At 41.9% G+C, this 17,912-nt stretch overlaps 1 protein-coding gene across 1 annotated transcript in view; it reads right to left on the reverse strand.

The window, feature by feature from the left end:
• The window catches only part of WDR64 (WD repeat domain 64), a gene marked incomplete at both ends in the record, with an annotated part of 144,240 nt that overhangs the window by 33,006 nt on the left and 93,322 nt on the right, over nt 1-17,912 (reverse strand). Inside the window, 3 exons of the mRNA XM_080825207.1 lie at nt 1,834-1,964; nt 7,439-7,612; nt 16,094-16,269. Coding sequence (XP_080681333.1) covers nt 1,834-1,964; nt 7,439-7,612; nt 16,094-16,269 — 481 coding nt within the window. The remainder of the gene's footprint in view (nt 1-1,833; nt 1,965-7,438; nt 7,613-16,093; nt 16,270-17,912) is intronic.

Below are 17,912 nucleotides of genomic sequence, written 5' to 3' on the forward strand. Positions count from 1 at the left end.
CATGCCTACCCCTTCAACAAGGAGCATCTCATCCTTCAAGGTGTGAACATTCTCGGGGGGCTTCCCTCCTAATGCTGTGGTAGTAGAACTGCTTTACTAAGAGGGTAAAGAACGGCACAGTGCATATTGGTGTGGGTGTCAAGGGCCAAGTACACCATCGTGAGGAAGAGCAAGGTTTGGTGAAAGGGAGGAATGGAAGGATGATAAGAATTCCAGGGTGGGGCCTCGTGCGGGTGGGGCTGAGGTACAGAGGGAGGGGTCTACTGGAAGAGCTAATTCAACGGAAGGTTGAACGGAGAATCCATCCAGGGTCCAAAGAGGAAAGGAGTATGTCCCTTCAAAAGTTGGTCAAAAGTAATGACTCGGACTTCGACTGGAAAGAGGCGTGGCGTCCAAGTGGATCAGGAGTATATAAGACATTGTAAGTCAAGGGGCAGACGTGTCTTCTGCATTTTCCTCTTTTCCCTGTCTTTTTTTAGGCTCTTCACCCTCTTATGCCTCTTCTCTTCCTCTGAATACTTAGATAGACTTGGTTTTGTTTTTATTCATTCATTAAGGTTCTTGACCATCTTATGCTTCAAAGTACAATATTACAAATTCCCTTGACATAGGGAATGTCACGCATGGTCGCTGCTTACAGCACAGTTAGACAACTGGGGAGAGCTGATTATTTATGACCCATCCATAGCAAAAAAATACCATGTTATGTTATTTCCTTTACAGCTGATGGTCAGAACATTTAGGAATGGATAGTGGAGGTTGGGGAGGGTGCTTGAAGAGCTCAGTTAAGCATCAGACTCTTGATTTCATCTCAGATCATGATCTCGAGGTTGTGAGATGAAGCCCTAAGGCCAGTGCCAAGCTCAGTGGGGAGTCGACTTGAGATTTTCTCTCTCCTCTCTCTCTGCCCCTCCCCCATTTCATGTGTGTATGCTCTCTCTCTCTAAAAAATAAAAGAAAGAAAGACAGACAGAAAGAAAATAAAAAGAAATGGATATCAGGGAGTGGATAAAGCTTTTGGCCATGGGTACAGGGAAAATCTAATTGATACTGGTTTTTTTTTTTTTTTTAAGATTTTATTCATTTTATTTGACAGGCAGAGACCACAAGTAGGCAGAGAGGCAGGCGGAGAGAGAGAGGAGGAAGCAGGCTCCCCGCTGAGCAGAGAGCCTGATGCAGGGCTTGATCCCAGGACCCTGGGATCATGACCTGAGCCGAAGGCAGAGGCTTTAACCCACTTAGCCACCCAGGCACCCCGGTATTGATTTATTTAATTGCATATGCCACACCCTTGTTAGCACTGAAAACCCATCTAGAATGCCACTTACCATTTGACTTTGGTGACTGAGTAGATGGTGATGTCGCTGGGAATACAGGAAGAGGAGATACACCGGGGAGGGGTAGACTGGGACAAAGTTTTGGGTTTTAAGGGTGTTGTCGGTGACCCAGATAGTAATTGCCAGATATGTGTGTTTAAAGCTCTAGGGAGATTAGTGTTTAAGACACATATTTTAACTTTTTTTGTTGAGGCTATAAATTTGGACAAGATTCCACATGAAAGTGTGTACTAGAGGGAGAAGAGTAAAAGTCAAGGCATTCGGGAGTATTATGAATACTTAAGGTTCATCTTATTCCTATAATTCTGGGATTTGGACATCCAGAGCAAATCTCGTGAGTGCAACTTCCAGAAAAGCCTCTCTTGAGTTATCATTACTGGTCTGCCACTGTTATTTATTGCTTTTTTTTTAAAAAAAGTATTGAATGTTATTGAATGTTACTTTGGTTCTATTGCAGTACAACTTTTATATTGTTTAAGAAAAAAAAGCAACTCACAGTTCTTTGACAGTAAAGTTGATAAAATCCCACAAGATAATCACACCATTTAAGGTTCCAGCAGCAATCAAATTATATCCTTCTACTTGTAATAAATCAATGCAGTTCACTTCCGTACTGATGTCAGGACTCTGAAGAAGGAAGGAAACAGACACGTGGACCAGTATCTAACCACAGTACAAATGTTATGTGTACACCTTGCTATTCTACCATTAAAACAAAATATCTTACGATTTTTTTAAGTTACTTAAAGTTACTACTATAAATTACTATGAAATTTAGTAAAATTGCATGTTTTGCATTAAAATTTTTTTAACTTGCTGAATTCATTAAAATAACAAAATATTCTCTTCCATCTACTGACTCCTTCCTCTCAGCCTTGACTTATTCTTCTTTGACCAACCGATGGCGAGATCACCGTGCCATCCTTCTCTTCCCTTCAGACTTCTTGAAAATCTTCTGCATTGGATGATTCTCCTCATTAACCTCCTTTTCACTCACTGTTTGGCTTCTGCTCCATAGTATACAATGAAAACCTTTTAAGATTCAGTTACTTATTTAAGAGAAAGAGAGAGGGAGCACGCAAGCAGAGGGAGGGGCAGAGGGAGAGGGACAGAGAGAATCCTCAAGCAGACTCCCCGTTGCGTGTAGAGCCTGAATGCAGGGCTCGATCCCAGGATCCTCAGCTGAGATCAAGAGTACAGTGTCCCTGTGAAAACTTTCTATTTATCACTAAGCACTTTCTTTTTTCTTTCTTTCTTTCCTTTTTTTCTCCTTCCTCCCTCCCTCCCTTCCTTCCTTCCTTCCTTCCTTCCATTAAAGATCCTATTGATTTATTCGAGAGAGAGCACAGAGAGGGAGTGGGAGGGAGATGCAGACTTCCCACTGAGCAGGGAGCCAGACTCGGGGCTTGATTCCAGGACCCTGGGATCATGACCTGAACTGAAGGCAGATTTTTTAAAATTCTTTTTTTTTTCATTTTATTTATTTGACAGAGAGAAATCACAACTAGGCAGAGAGAGAGAGGAGGAAGCAGGCTCCCTGCGGAGCAGTTAGCCTGATGTAGGGCTCGATCTCAGGACCCTGAGATCATGACCTGAGCCGAAGGCAGAGGCTTTAACCCACTGAGCCACCCAGGCACCCCCTGAAGGCAGATTTTTAACTGACGGAGCCACCCAGGTGCCCCAACAAACTCTGAACTTAGAGAACAAACTGCTGGTTGCTAGAGGGCAGGTGGGTGGGGGGATGGATGAAACAGGTGGTGGGGATTAAGGAGTGCACTTGTCGTGATGAACACGGGGTGACATAGGGAAGTGTTGACCCACTCACTGTATTGCACACCTGAAACTAATACAGTGTATGTTAACTCTACTGGAACTCTACTGGAATTAAAATTTGAAAAAGGACGAGATCGTGCCATTTGAGAAAAACATGCATGAATCTAGAGGGTATTATGCTAAGTGAAATAAGTCAGACCAAGAAAGACAAATACTGTATGATTCCACTTAGAAGTAGAATCTAAAAAACAAATAAACCAGAAGTGGAATTGATCCTATAAATACAAAGAACAAGTTGAGGGTTGCCAGAGGGGGTAGGGGGTGAGAAGCTGGGCAAAATGGGAGCTGGGAAGAGGGAGACACAGGCTTCCAGGTACAGAAGGAGTAAGTCATGGGCATAAAAGGCACAGTACAAGGAATAGAGTCGATGTAATAGCGACATATCAGGACGGATGGTATTTACACTTGCAGTGAACAGAGAATAATGTATAAACTCTTAAAATTACTAAGTTGTGGGTGCCTGGGTGGCTCAGTCGTTTGGGCATCTGCCTTCGGCTCAGGTCATGATCTTGGGGTCCCGGGATGGAGTCCCATGTCGGGCTTCCTCCTCGGCGGGAAGCCTGCTTCTCCCTCTCCTCCCCATCGTGCTCTCTGTCACTATCTCTGTCTCCCTCAAATAAATAAATAAATAAAATCTTTAAAAAAAATTACTAAGTTGTACAACTGAAACTAATGTAACATTGTGTGTCAGCTATACTCAAATTTGTTTTTTATTTTTTTTAAAGATTTTATTTATTTGACAGAGAGAGATCACAAGTAGGCAGAGAGGCAGGCAGAGGCAGAGGGGGAAGCAGGCTCCCTGCTGAGCAGAGAGCCTGATGCGAGGCTCGATCCCAGGACCCCGAGATCATGACCTGAGCTGAAGGCAGAGGCTTAACCCACTGAGCCACCCAGACGCCCCTATACTCAAATTTTTAAAAAAAGATCCAAGTGTATTATTCTTGTCACTTTCAATTGCTCTCTGCTTCCTGAAGCTTCTTACTCTCTTGACATCCTTTTTTGACACCAGACCCTAATTTTGCTTGTGTCCGTATGACCTTTCCTTTTCTGTTCCTGCTTGATAGCCTCTTACTCTGCCAATCTGTTAGATATGAATATGCTGAGGGTTTACCTCTATCCCATTTGTTTTTCTTTTTTCCAACTCTTTTTGGGCAATCTTGGCCCCTGTGTTTTAATCATCATCCCAATCTCGATGCCCTGATAATCTAGTCAGTCCCCTCCCATAAGCTTCAGGGTTGTATACTTACTCAGAAATCTTTCACAGGTATCTCAAAGTTAGCATGTGTAACTTCTTGCCTCCTTCAAGCACATTATCTCATTCCATTCTATAGCTCCCTGGTAGCCCCATGTCCCAATCCAGTCACTCAAGTTAGCTCCACACCGTCCTGACTCCCTCCTTTCTCTCAGGACCCTCCTCTCTCAGCTGCATGACATCAATCCCTAACGAAGCCCGAGTTCTACTACTTTTGCCCCCTAAACATTGCTCGAAACCTCTCCTTCCACCCTCCTCACTGTTATGGCCTTGTGTCCTTCAACTACAACAGTGGATTATTGCCTGAATCTTCTTCCTGCCATCTTGTCCCCTTCAAAACTGTCATCAAGCGCTGGCATAGTCGGTATCCACAACACCAACCTGATCGTGCCATTTCCCATCTACAGCCCCTCACTGGCTTTTCCTTTCTTATACGAGACTCAAGTGCTTTAACACCGTGAGCACGATCCAGCCTATCTGTCCATCTCCCTTTTCCCTCACTCCCTGTCTTCCTTCAGCCACACCAAGATGCTTCTGCTTATCCCCCCACCAGCCAGGCCCTTTCTCACCTTTGTGACATTTTTCATTTTATCTCCTCCACTTGGCATTCACTTTGTCTTCTCGGCTCCCCCACGAAACCTCCTATCTGGGCCGAGCTAAGCCTTGGTAATTCTTTCCGACCTAATCAGCAATGATTTTTGGGACCCTTATCTGGCCTAATCCTCCCAAGTTCTCTGTTGGGGTGCCCCAGTGGAGTAGAACAGGTCCCATAACTCAGTAATCTCTGCATTCCCGGTGCTAAGAACAAGGCAAGCTGCATAGCGGTGTTCACAACACAGTGCTTCCTAAATCCAAGAGAGTTTTCGAGAAAGAGAATTTCCATGCACAACCCAATTTTTTTCCCACTATGTGACTTCTTGCAGACTTTCCATTTTATAGTAATTTTAAAAATACATTGCAAAAAAGGAACTGCTAGAAATGCTAATTATGATACATACAAAACATAAGGGCTCAAAGCTCCAAGACAATTTACATTTTTATTATAATCCTAAAGGCAATTTTTTCATTTATTACTTCAGTAATTTATTACAGATCCATCCCCCCTGCCCGCCCCAAAGCAAGCATTTTGCATTACCCATGTAATAACTTGCCAACTGTATCAGATCTGGCTCCCTGTGCATTCATCATTGTCCTGTTCTTATTAGCTCTTAACAAGGAACATAGAACCAAATCTAGTGTTTCCAGTTGTGTAGACTTGGAAGAAATGGGCTAGAATGACGGTTCAAGGAGATGCATTCTGTTCTTCCAGCTCTGGCCCGATTATGAGATGATGTTATCATGACACAGTCACTGTATATTTTGACTTCAAATCCTTTAGCAAACAATGAAACCTACTTATGATTTAAACTAACTGTGAATGGAGTTGGAATTGCAGTGCTAAACTGACGTTTAAATTTGAGGGGAAATAATACATTATCTCTCCACAGTATGATAAAATAATAGTTTCCAGGGTCGCCTGGGTGGCTCAGTTGGTTAAGCGACTGACTCTTGGTTTCAGTTCAGGTCACGATCTCAGGGCTGAGAGATCAAGCCCCGCAGGGGGCTCGGTGCTCAGCGGGGAGCCTGCTTTCGATTCTTTCCCTCTGCCCCTTCCCTCACTCCTGCTCTCCCCGCCCCCCACCCCGGCCAAAAGAAATATATAAATCTTTTAAAAATAGTTGCAGAGTCTTTGAAACAAGTTATATTATTCTCTCTTAAAGTACGTTTGTTTCGCTAATGAAAGGGGCAAAAAACCAGACTTTTTGATTGCTCCCTCTATAATTCGTGGTTTCGTGCATTCTTTGATTTCTGACCACTTAATCTAGTAAAAAATGAGAAGGATGAGCTCATATTAGAGTCAGCAAATGGTGGATAAAGTCTCAAAAAAAAAATCAGTCGACGTAAATTTTTTTTTTTAAGATTTTATTTCTCTGACAGAGAGAGACACAGTGAGAGAGGGAACACAAGCAGGGGGAGTGGGAGAGGGAGAAGCAGGGCTTCCCGCTAAGCAGGGAGCCCGACTCGGGGTTCCATCCTAGGACCCTGGGATCATGACCTGAGCCGAAAGGCAGACACTTAATGACTGGGCCACCCAGACACCCCTCGACTTTAATTTTTATGAGAACAAAGAGGGCAGCTTCCTTATTTCTCTGTTCTTCATGCCCCACACTTTACCCCTCAGGTGTGAAGACGTGCTCCAGCCATACTGAGTGGATATAAATACCTCACAAAAAGTCTTACAGATTTTAAATTAATTTACCTATTTTTTGAAAGAAAGATAACCAGTCATTTTGTGAATCCTGGTGGAACTATATGACACCATCCACAGAGTCTCATTAAACTAAAATCAAAGCTCATGCAATGAAGTCAGGTTAGAGGAAGTACACACAGAATTCCTTAAATTACACCAGGGGCACGCAGTCAGCAAAGTACAGGAAATGTGAAACTATGGCACCAACTCTCCAGTATCTTCAATAAATAACAATAAAGGGAATAAATAAATAAAATAAAGGGAAAGAGAGAAATGGAAAGATATTTATAGATTAAAGGAGATTTAAGACACTTTCCACTAAATGCCACGAATGGACCTTGTTTTGACCCTTGTAAACTCTAAAAAAATACGAGGCAATCTAGGAAATCTGAACAGGTGGGATGATATCAAGGACGTCTTAAAAATTATTTTAGAAAAAAAATCTTTAAAAGTAATGGTGTCATGCCTTTTTTTGAGTCATTACCATGTAGAGATACATACTGAAATACTCAGGGATGAAATGGCACAGTGTGTGGGATTTGCTTCAAAACAATTCTTTTGTGGTGGTCATGGGAAGTGGCAGGAATAAAAAGGAGTACAGTTGGCCACGCACACCTAATTTCTGAAGCTGAGTGCTGGTACGTAGACGTTCAATGCATTATTTTCTCTACTTTTGTGTAATTTCCCATAATAGAAAGGAAAAAAAAATCAGGAAATGAAACTTACATTTACACGTTGAGAGATGCTTTTCTCTACCAGCTGGACGTCTGGGAAAGGAATACGCATGCTCCTGTGTTTAGGAAATGGCTTCAGATGCACAGTGTGAGTCCCATCTTGTAGCAAAGGCACCACATTGGGCAGCTCCCAGATCACCACGAGATACAAATCCTCTTCCTTACCCTTCAATAGAAATACAGTGAGTACATGAAAAAAATCAGTTAATTATTTTATCTTGAGCTGTTTTAAAGATACAGAGAAACACAGAAAATATAATGATGTACTGACCACCTGGGTATCAAGGTGGTGGACAGATCATTACCAAATTATCATGATCAAATCTTAAGCCCCGTTTAGCCCTCTTTAATATAGTTTCTGTCTCTTATCCCTTCCCAGAGGCCACCTGAATATAGTGTTAGTTATGAAAATCTTAGTATTTCTACATAAACATATTCTACATATGTATTCTACATATGCATATATCATATATTATTATATGTATATACATGTACATGGTACCTATGTAATGATATTGCTTTCAGCCTTTTTCTTTTAGGAGGGGAGGGGCAGAGGACAGGGAGAGAGAGAATCTCAAGCAGGTTCCATGCCCAGCACAGAGCCTGACACGGGGCTCGATCCTACAACCCTGAGATCCTGACCTGAGCCAAAATTAGTAGTCGGATGCTTAACCAACTGAGCCACCCAGGCGCCCTGCTTTTAGGATTCTTACCTTTTTATAAATGTTATCAAACTGTATGAATTCTTCTTTAACTCCCTCGTTTCACTTAACATTATATTTTTGAGATTTATACAAATTATTACATGGAACTCTAGTTCATTTATTTTTAGCTCCTTTATAGGATTGTACAAATACACTGTACAATTTACTCATCCAGTCCTCTACTACTACGGTGTTCAGGTTGCTGCCAATTTTCACTGCTTCTTTCTATGGACAGGTGCCACAGCTTCTGCAGCATGTGCCCGGAGCAGGGTTATTAAGTTGTAAGATATGCGATTATTGGCTTGACTAGATGTTACGCGTGGTTCTTCAAAGTAGCGTTACCCATTTCCACCCCCATGAGATCTAGGTAAGTTTTCCTTTCTTCACATTCTTGCCAACACTTGGTTTAAACTGATGATAATGATGATGTTTTTGCTTATGATGGGTTCAAAATGAGATATTTAAACATAAAATTTTAAATGTATTGATTATATTAGTCACATTTTCCTAAGTTAGTGAGTTGAACATTTTTTATGTGTTTGTGAGCCATTGGGGTTTTCTTACCTGTCCTTTGTCCATTTCCCTCTTGGGTTGTTTCTTCTGGATTTGAGGGATTTCTTTAGCAATTCTGTTTTCTAATACTTTCTCATTTACCCGGGACACAGTACGTTACCTCTTTCCACAGTGTGTGACTTACCTTTTGGTTGTTTTTCTAAGGCATTTTATCAAATGTAATAAAGAGATCTTTGTAATATCTCGTCTTGTGAATATAGTGTATCTCCCCATAATTTCAGATGATTGTTTATGTTCTCTAGGAATTCTTTCCACAAAATTTTTGCATATTTTTGTTAAATTTATTTTAGGCATATTTTTGTTTGCTCTCATAATGTGATCATTCTGTTTTCCAACCGGTTATTATTGTCGAGATGCTATTAATTTTCAAACTTTTAATTTTTGTGTGGGAATAAAAGTCAAAATTTTAAGGTTATGATATTGCTAGTAGAGCACAGGTCTTTTAGGTTGAGAGCAGCTGGGTAAAGTGGAGAGAATATTGGTCTCTACATGAAGACAACACATTTCCAGTCTCAGTTCTAGTGAGAGCCTGGGCAAAACGTTTCTTTCCCTTTGGGCTTTTGGTTCCTTATTTATTAAGGTTCCTTATCTGTGGAATGAGGACTTCAGTGAGTGGATGGATTAAAGTTCTTTCATTTTTCGAGGTGATCTAAGGTCTCTGTTATCTAAGGTGATCTAGGTGATCTAAGGTCTCTGTTATCTCATATCTATGTTAATTGAAAAGTACTGGCCAATGGTCCTAGGTGATCTAAGGTCTCTGTTATCTCATATCTATGTTAATTGAAAAGTACTGGCCAATGGTCCTAGGTGATCTAAGGTCTCTGTTATCTCATATCTATGTTAATTGAAAAGTACTGGCCAATGGTCCTCCTACCTTTTGGGTTAGTTTGTGCCACTTTGGGAGAGAAGGAAGTTCAGCAATGTCCAGGAAGTGGTCAGACACTGACATACTGAGTAACAGCTCAGTTAAGCTCACGTGCCTCCTTGATGGCCACTATGGCCGTCAATCTTTCTGAATCCACGGGACAGTAAAAGTAAACAAACAAACAAACAAACTTTGAATTATTGACTTGGAGTTACTAATATTTAATTTCACCAAGAGAGGACATGGGGGAGAAGGGAACTGGAAACTCCGTTATCATCCTTTTATGAAAAGAAAGGCTATAATTTAATACCAACAAGTAGCACAGATACAAACTTTAAAATTTAAAAAGTAAAATTAGCTTTATGAAAAATTGCCCTTATTTTTTTCATTTCAGCCCTAAGTGGCGAAACTTTTTATCTCAGGTTGGTATTGGCAGGCAGGCCTTCAGGAATTCGTGCTCCAGGAAAATAGCAGTTGGCATGATGCTATGAACATGGATGACATTAGTTGCCTTGAAGGGAAGATCTTTTGCTTTAAGGGACTCAAAATAGGGCTACAGGAGTAAACACATAAAGTTACGTGGATGGAAGGGCAGTTAAAAGGAAGTAAGTGGATCTTCAGAATTTGAACTATTTTGGGGTTGATTACTCAAAATCTCTGAACTCCCACACCACTCTGTTCATGATGTTACAACAGTAGTATCTCACCAATCTATGCCTTTTTTGGGAAGATTTTTATTTATTTTAGAGAGAGAGAGATTGTGTGCTCCTAAGTGGGGGGAGGGGCAGAGAGAATCTCAAGCAGACTCCCAGCTGAGGGCAGAGCCCATCGTGGGTCTTGATCTCATAACCCCTAGATCATGACCTGAGCCGAAATCATGAGTCCGATGTTCACCTAACAGAGCCCCAGCACCCCAGTCTATGGTTTTTATTAAGAAGGGTTTGGGGGCAAATTTCTAAAAATTTTTTATACAGGCAGGATATAATTCTGTCTCCTTAAAACTGAGATTGTGAGACGATTATTGTCCTTTTCTTTGGTCAGGACGTTGCACCGACAGGCCAGGCAGTTGATCATCTGCCTCCCCTTGACGTGGCCAGAAGGTCAGGCCTGAAGAGGTTCATGCCATGACGTTTGTGACAGGACCTGACAGTGACCCAAGCATCTTTCCAAGACTTGGGAAAATAAAACCAAGCATGTAAGTACAAGAGAGACATTATAGCTCAAGCCATTACGGACTGGTCTGAAGACACTAAGAAGAAATACGTAAATCGTACGGGGACTTCCCCTTACTCATCACACATTAACAGTTTCCTCAGTAACAGAATGCGACTACTGAAGCAGTTCTGGCTTATTTGTTTGTTCCATGCGAGTCTGGGACGATGGAGGTTGGGTTCATCTTTCCTGCACTCCACTCCCGGCTCTGCCTCTGGGAACAGCCTCTGGAGGCAAACAGAGAATGAGGGTTGGAGTTTGGGGAAAGAAAGTTATTATGGTATTGTTACCCTCCGGGCTGAACAAAAGCCTGGGGACCAGGGTGGGAGAGAGTCCGAGGGTAAGCTCTGAACGTGGTGATTATTCCGTAAATATGCTTAAATACCCGGAAGGAGGTGGGTCCAGGGGACAATGGGAAGTATGACACAGACCTAGTGCTCCTTGCCACCAAGGAGTTGAGGAGTAGCTGAACAGCTGGACTGAGCCTTCTGTACTGAAATTGGGAGAGACAATGGGAAGCAGGAAGGCTTCTCCTGTGGTCTCCGCCGGAGGTGCTGTGGGGACTCTAAACTAAACCACCCATTGGGACACGTGGGTGGCTCAGTGGGTTAAGCCTCTGCCTTTGGCTCAGGTCATGATCCCAGGGTCCTGGGATCGAGTCCCGCATCGGGCTCTCTGCTCAGCGGGGAGCTGCTTCCCCCTCTCTCTCTCTGCCTGCCTCTCTGCCTACTTGTGATCTCTGTCTGTCCAATAAATAAATAAATAACATCTTTAAACCCCCTCTCAGGAACAGCATGGCTGCACACCTCACCCTCTCAGGATCGCCACCCCTGTGTTTTTCTAGCAGCCACATCCTAGTGAGCAGAACAAGAAACGTAGCTAAGAGGGGCTCGTATCCGGAGAGAAGAACTACAGACAAAACACGCAGAACAGGTCCCTGACGTGGATGGCTGGTGGCGTGTTAACTCGAGCAAAACGGAAGCATCCTTAAGGAAGTTCAAAATTGAAACAAAACAACAGAACGTGGCCTTCAAACATCCGAATTTGGTTGGTGAAGTGAAGGAGAATTAATTTCTCTTCGAGATTGGCACAAATAGCTTAGAAATAGAGAAAAATATTTCAAAATAGCATGACTAAAAAGAAAAACATAAAGAAAAATATAAGAAATTGAGAGGATAGAGTCAGAAGACCCAATATCCAACGAGTGTGGGCTCCTGAATTTGAAAAAGCAGATGTGGAAAGGATACTTAATAAACAAATAATACAGAATATAATACAAAAAATATATATAATACATTATATAATAATAAAAATAATAATACAAAAACAGTTCCTAAGCTGGAAGAAATGTCCAAGACTGTAGATTAAAAGTCTCCTGTGGAACTGATGAGAAAACATATGCACACAGGCAGAGCCTTTAAGCTTCTGGGACAAAGATAACAGCGAAGTTTGCAGAGAAAGGAAATAAGTTATAGAGGAAAAATAATCAGATCAGCATTGGACTGCTCACCGGCAACATTGTGAGTAGTATATCTTTTGTAATTCCAGTTTGAATTTCTCTGATTACTAATGAAGTTTAGTATCTTTGCATATGTTTATTGGATATTTGGGTTTGCTGTTTTATGAAGCACCTATCTTTTTTCACTTTCTATTTAACTAATCACCTTATTTATTACCCAAGAACTCAGGATACTAATCTGGTTGGTTATTATGTGTTGCAAATCTCTTCTTTAACTCTACTCTTGTCTTGTAACTTTAATTCTGATGACTTCTGATGAAGAAAATTTATTAGTTTTGTGTAATCAAATATATCAATTTTTTAAATAATTAGTGGTTTTTGAGTCTTATTTACAATATCTTTTCCTCCTGAGTTCATAAAGACAATGTCCTATATTGACTGCTAAACCCTGTATTGTTTTGTCTTTCCATTGATATTTTGAAGTCATTAATCCACAAGGAATGGTCTTAGACAGGAAAAAAAAATTACAGTTTTTTCCATATGGATGTCCAGTTACTCCAAAACCTCTTATTGAAAAATAAATTCTCGCCACACAAATCTGCTATGACACTTCTATTGTATATGGGCCTGTTTTTGTTCTGTTGTTCTACTTACTTATCTCTGTGCCCAAACCTTCTTGTCTAGTTTTCTTGTGCACTTAATTATCCTGACACTGGTCTGAGGGAATGTGCCTTTCTTCGGAATGGATTTATATTTGTTTCTGCCAGGTGCATGCCAAAACTACCAGTTTTAGACCACCTTAAATCAAGTTCATAGCTGAGATTTCTTTGACCTCCTAAGCACGGCCAATCTAGACTGCAAATGTATGAGTTCCTACTTGTGGCCACAGTTTGAGGAACAGGGCTTTGTCTCATCTTGCTTTGTTTTCCCACTCTTCTCCCTTCTTTCCTGTTTGGCTCTGTGTAAGGGCAGCTTTTCCTGCCTTGCCCTTTGGAGGCTGGTTCCTTTCTTTCTGGTTTACTTTTATGCTGAAAGTATAACTTTTGGGTCCCAGCATATTATGGATGTGGTACTAAATTATTTGCCTTAGGCTGGCCCTGGGCCTGGACATCCTTGTCCCCCCCAATCAGGCAGGAGTCTCCAAAACTGAATCCTCTCTGGCTTTGGAAAATGCCCTCGGGACAAAAACAGCCATGGTGTTTTAGCTCCTCACTTACCTCTCTCATTCTCCACTTATGCTAAATTTTTGGTCTGCTCTTTAGTCACCAATCTTGTCAACTCTTTAGTGCTCGTTAAGAGATTCAGCGAATATTTTACTCAGAACTTTTCATTGTTGCCAGTGGAGGGTGGGTCTGAATAATCTAGTTCCTAAAAACCTTATTTTCCATTGAATCTTGGGATTTGGAAGAACTTCTAGCAATGTGAAGCACACAAAGTGTTTCTTGAGGTGTTGAATTTCACTGAAAATCAGTGGAAAAAGAAATCTTCCCCGACTCCCGTTTTGGCCGGGTCCCGCCCAGCATAGTAAATTCATGTGGCACTTGTGTAAGTATTCATAACACTTGTTACAGGTAGATCAATATCAGTCCTTCATATTAAATTGTAAGTTCCATGGTGAAAGGGAAGATATCTTTCTGGTCCATGAGACAAACTTACTAGATGCTCATTGAAAAAAAAAATGAATGAATGAAAGTAAATTCACTGAACAACATGTTAGGAGTGATAAGCCTCACTTAGTTGAAAATCCACATACAAATCTTGACTCTCGCAAAACTTAACGATTAATAGCCAACTGTTGACTGGAAGCCTTACCGACTCCATAAACAGATGACTGACACATATTTTGTATGTTATATGTATTACAAGCTGTATTCTTACAACAAAGCAGACTAGAGAAAAGAAAATGTTTTTAGGAAAATCATAAGGAAGAAAAAGTACATTTATAGTACCGTAAAAAATCTACATATAAGTAGACCCACGCCATTCAAACCCATGTTGTTCAAGGGTCAACAGTACTCTAGAAAGTAAGTATGTGAATCAAATCATATCTTATTTTCTTATTAGGATTATTTATTTATTTATTTGACAGAGAGAGAGAGAGAGAGAGAGAGATCACAAGTAGGCAGAGAGGCAGGCAGAGAGAGGCGGGGGAAGCAGGTTCCCCACCGAGCAGAGAGCCTGATGCAGGGCTCAATCCCAGGACCCTGAGATCATGATCTGAACTGAAGGCAGAGGCTTAACCCAGTGAGCCACCCAGGTGCCCCAAACCATATCTTATTTTTAATAGGCAAATAATAATAATAAGTAATAATAATAAGACATTAACCATAAATGATAAGTAAATGTGCATTCAACATTACGCTTATTGTAAAGCTCTTCCCTCTAACATTAACAAAAATTCCCTAAAACTTTCCAAACATTGGGGCACCTGCCTGACTCAGTTGGTTAAGCGTCTGCCTTTGGCTCAGGTCATGATCTTGGAGTCCTGGGATCGAGCCCTGCATCGGGTTCCCTGCTCAGCGGGGAGCCTGCTTCTCCCTCTCTCTCTGTGCTCTCTCACCCACTTGCTTGCTCTCAAATAAATAAATACAATCTTAAAAAAGAAAACAACAAAAACCCTCCCCAAACATTTACTATTGTATATTTTATAAAAGGTTTCCAGAATTGCTTCATTCTCTCAATCCTTGACGAGTACCTGCTCAGGCAGAGCAAGAATGGAAGTATGAATAAGAGAGATTTTCCATCTTCATCAAGCTCCGTCTATGGATTTCGGAGACATGGAGAACCAGAATAATCAAAGTGACAAATGCTGCAGTAAAACCAAAACCAATTCTGATGTGGGAGCAGCACCAGGCTGTTTTTTGCAGTCGTTAAAAAAGGGAGTGTTTGTAATAGACATGGTCTCTTGGGAAAAGCATGCTGATGGTCAGTTGTACTCCCTTGAAGAAGGGAAGTCAATCCATTGTTGTGTTATAGAGTTTTCCTGGGAAATTCCTTTCTCTGGTGCTGTTTGGGTGGCTCAGACAACACGGGGAGAGTATGTTGAATCAGGGATGTTTTTCACTCCTTTTTTCCAGCAGTAGCACCATCAGTCACCTTAATCAATGCTGAAATTTCATGATTGCTAACCTAATTTAAGATTTTCTTTTTTTCTGTTCTCAGCTTTCAGAAGGAGAATAATAAAGTCAATGAGTCCTTGAGCTCCAGGCAGAGAGATCCACTCGGTAGCCAGGATAAATGATCTGGCCTTCATCTTAAATATGAAGTAGGCATTAGCATTCTTCGGTGGTAACAGACTCACAGAAAAAAAAATAAATTAGCCTACCTCAATCCTCCCGAAATGGCCCTGAGCAGATTGCATCATTAACCTTAAAGTAAACAAAGCAATTTTGGTGACAAACTGAAAAATTGGCTTGAGCGTCCCTGAATGCATGATGGGTTCTAAGGACAGAGAGGAATCCCTGCCCCCTTGCACGGAGCCTGCTGGGGGGCAGCTCTGCCCGTGAATTCTCCCTAGATGAGGGGAGAAGCCATGTCAGGGGCAAAAGCTGCGGGTAAGTTTCACCTTTCTGGTACCTGCTGCAGAGGTTCCTGACTCTGCTTCAGCAAACTCTGGGCAGCTGAGATGCTGCCCCTGAGCTGCTAGTCCTTTTTCACTCTTGGCTTGGACCTGAGCAAGGATGCTCTTAACTAAGAGCCTCCTAGGAAGACCGGTGGAGAGCTGCTATTCTCAGCTGACTGGCTGGAGAAGAGTGAGATGGGACTCCTCCCGTAACTCCACCGATTCTCACGGAAGAGCGCGTCGAGCCCAAACACAAAGCCGGCACCGCTCACCTGGACCATTTTGATCTTCCCATCGCGCTCCAAGGTGAGGATCAAGTACTGGTGTTTCTCCTGGGCTTTCAGGAAAACCAGGTGCCGCAGCCAGTGCTCTTCCTCCTTCCAGTCCTTCCCTTCCGGCAACATTTTCATCTCCTGCCCGCTGCCGAAGTCCCAGATCTTAATCGTTCCTGAGCACACAGGAAAAAGACTATGTAGATACAAATAATGTATAGAAAGCTTGTTTTTTGTTTTGTTTTTGTTTTTTAATCTCAGACAAAATCGATCTAATTGAAAGAGTTCTGCCAACAATTTATCGTATATTTATTTCCGACTCAGAGTGACCGGTGAGTCTCCTCAGCATCGCTGTGCACAAAATACATTTCTGTATGCCTTCATTTGTCACAGGCTGATAAAAATGAACAGGACAGCAATATGTTGAAATCTGTGGCATTTTTCTGGACACACTCAGACTCTCCTGAGCTTTCTGGCTGAAGGGCATCTTTTCTGTCCTTAGTCTCCCAAACGCTCCAGGTTGCTGAACACTCCCCAATATCTTTCCATTTGTCTAATATCAAGCCATAATTGCCATTCATAGTGAAAGCGCAATCCAGTGACATCACTTTTCCTAAGGCGCTGACGTGTTTGATGACTGTTGTTCTTATTGGGTGATAAAACTTTTAAGAGAATTCTAGCAGGTAGGAATCTATCAAGCTTTGAGTTGTTTTATCGGTTACATGGGAAGAAAATACAACACGGGTGTTAAGTTTCTTCTTACATGTGAAATCCTACTTTCTTGGCACTTAACTTGGGTCGTTTGATTTCAGGGAGCTCGATGAAGAGGCCAGGAGGCGTGATAAATGGCGTGGTTATTGAATGGCTATTTCTAGATCATCACTCCATGTAGGAAGTCTCTTCACATGGGCTTTTCCAGGGGTCACCTCAGGTTTAGGATCTAGGGGACTGCTCGTCACAGCACTTTCTTCCCTTTGCTTGACCCTAATCCCAACCCCCGCCCCCATGTCTTATCCCCAGCTCTACTCCTGCTGGACATCCATAATGTTCTCACTATGTTGTTTTTATTTCCTTCTGCCAGGTTCTCTCTATCAGCAACACTCACAACTCCTACCATTTGTTTGTTCCCAACATCATTAAACACTGACTAAACTCTCCCTATGTCCTCAGCACTTTGTGAGGAGCTACAAATGCCAAATGAGCAGGTGTGGTTCCCGCCCTCAAGGACTTAATGGTCTGGAGGAACATAGTCATACAAACAATGGAAAGAAGGAATGTACTCGTTCATTCCTGATTATGTGGACCACAGGGTCACAGCACGGATTTCTCGTTGCCTCAGGACTTTGGCAGTCAAATTTAACAGGGCAGAGGGCTATTGCTTAGCTTAGGTGGGGGGTGGGAGGTGGAGAGGAATGAGGGGCACTGCTGGCTTGTGCTCTGAGAGCCAGAGAATCCTACTTTCCAGGCTGCTCTAGGATGTCACAGCATCTTTGTCAATGACCTCTGAGGAGAACAAACTGGGCATGTTTGAAGAGATTCTAGACCCTAACACTAACAATGAACTAGGACTTTCTTGCCTGCAAACAGTACTATCTTAGTCATCTGGATGAATCGCTAAGGCTTATGCCTGATAACAGCTGTGTACTTTGCTCAGACTTTCTATTACAACTGATTTTCATATGTATGGCGAGCATGCTCATAGAGCAGTTGAGACTGCCTTCTGGAGAACTGTCCCGCATGCACGACAGTTGCGTTTACTCACACCTCATCAACTTAGCATTCATGATTTCATTTCGTGTGTACTGTTATCTGTCACACT

The sequence above is a fragment of the Martes martes genome, assembly GCF_963455335.1.
Source record: "Martes martes genome assembly, chromosome: 15".
In the NCBI taxonomy this organism is placed as follows: domain Eukaryota; kingdom Metazoa; phylum Chordata; class Mammalia; order Carnivora; family Mustelidae; genus Martes; species Martes martes.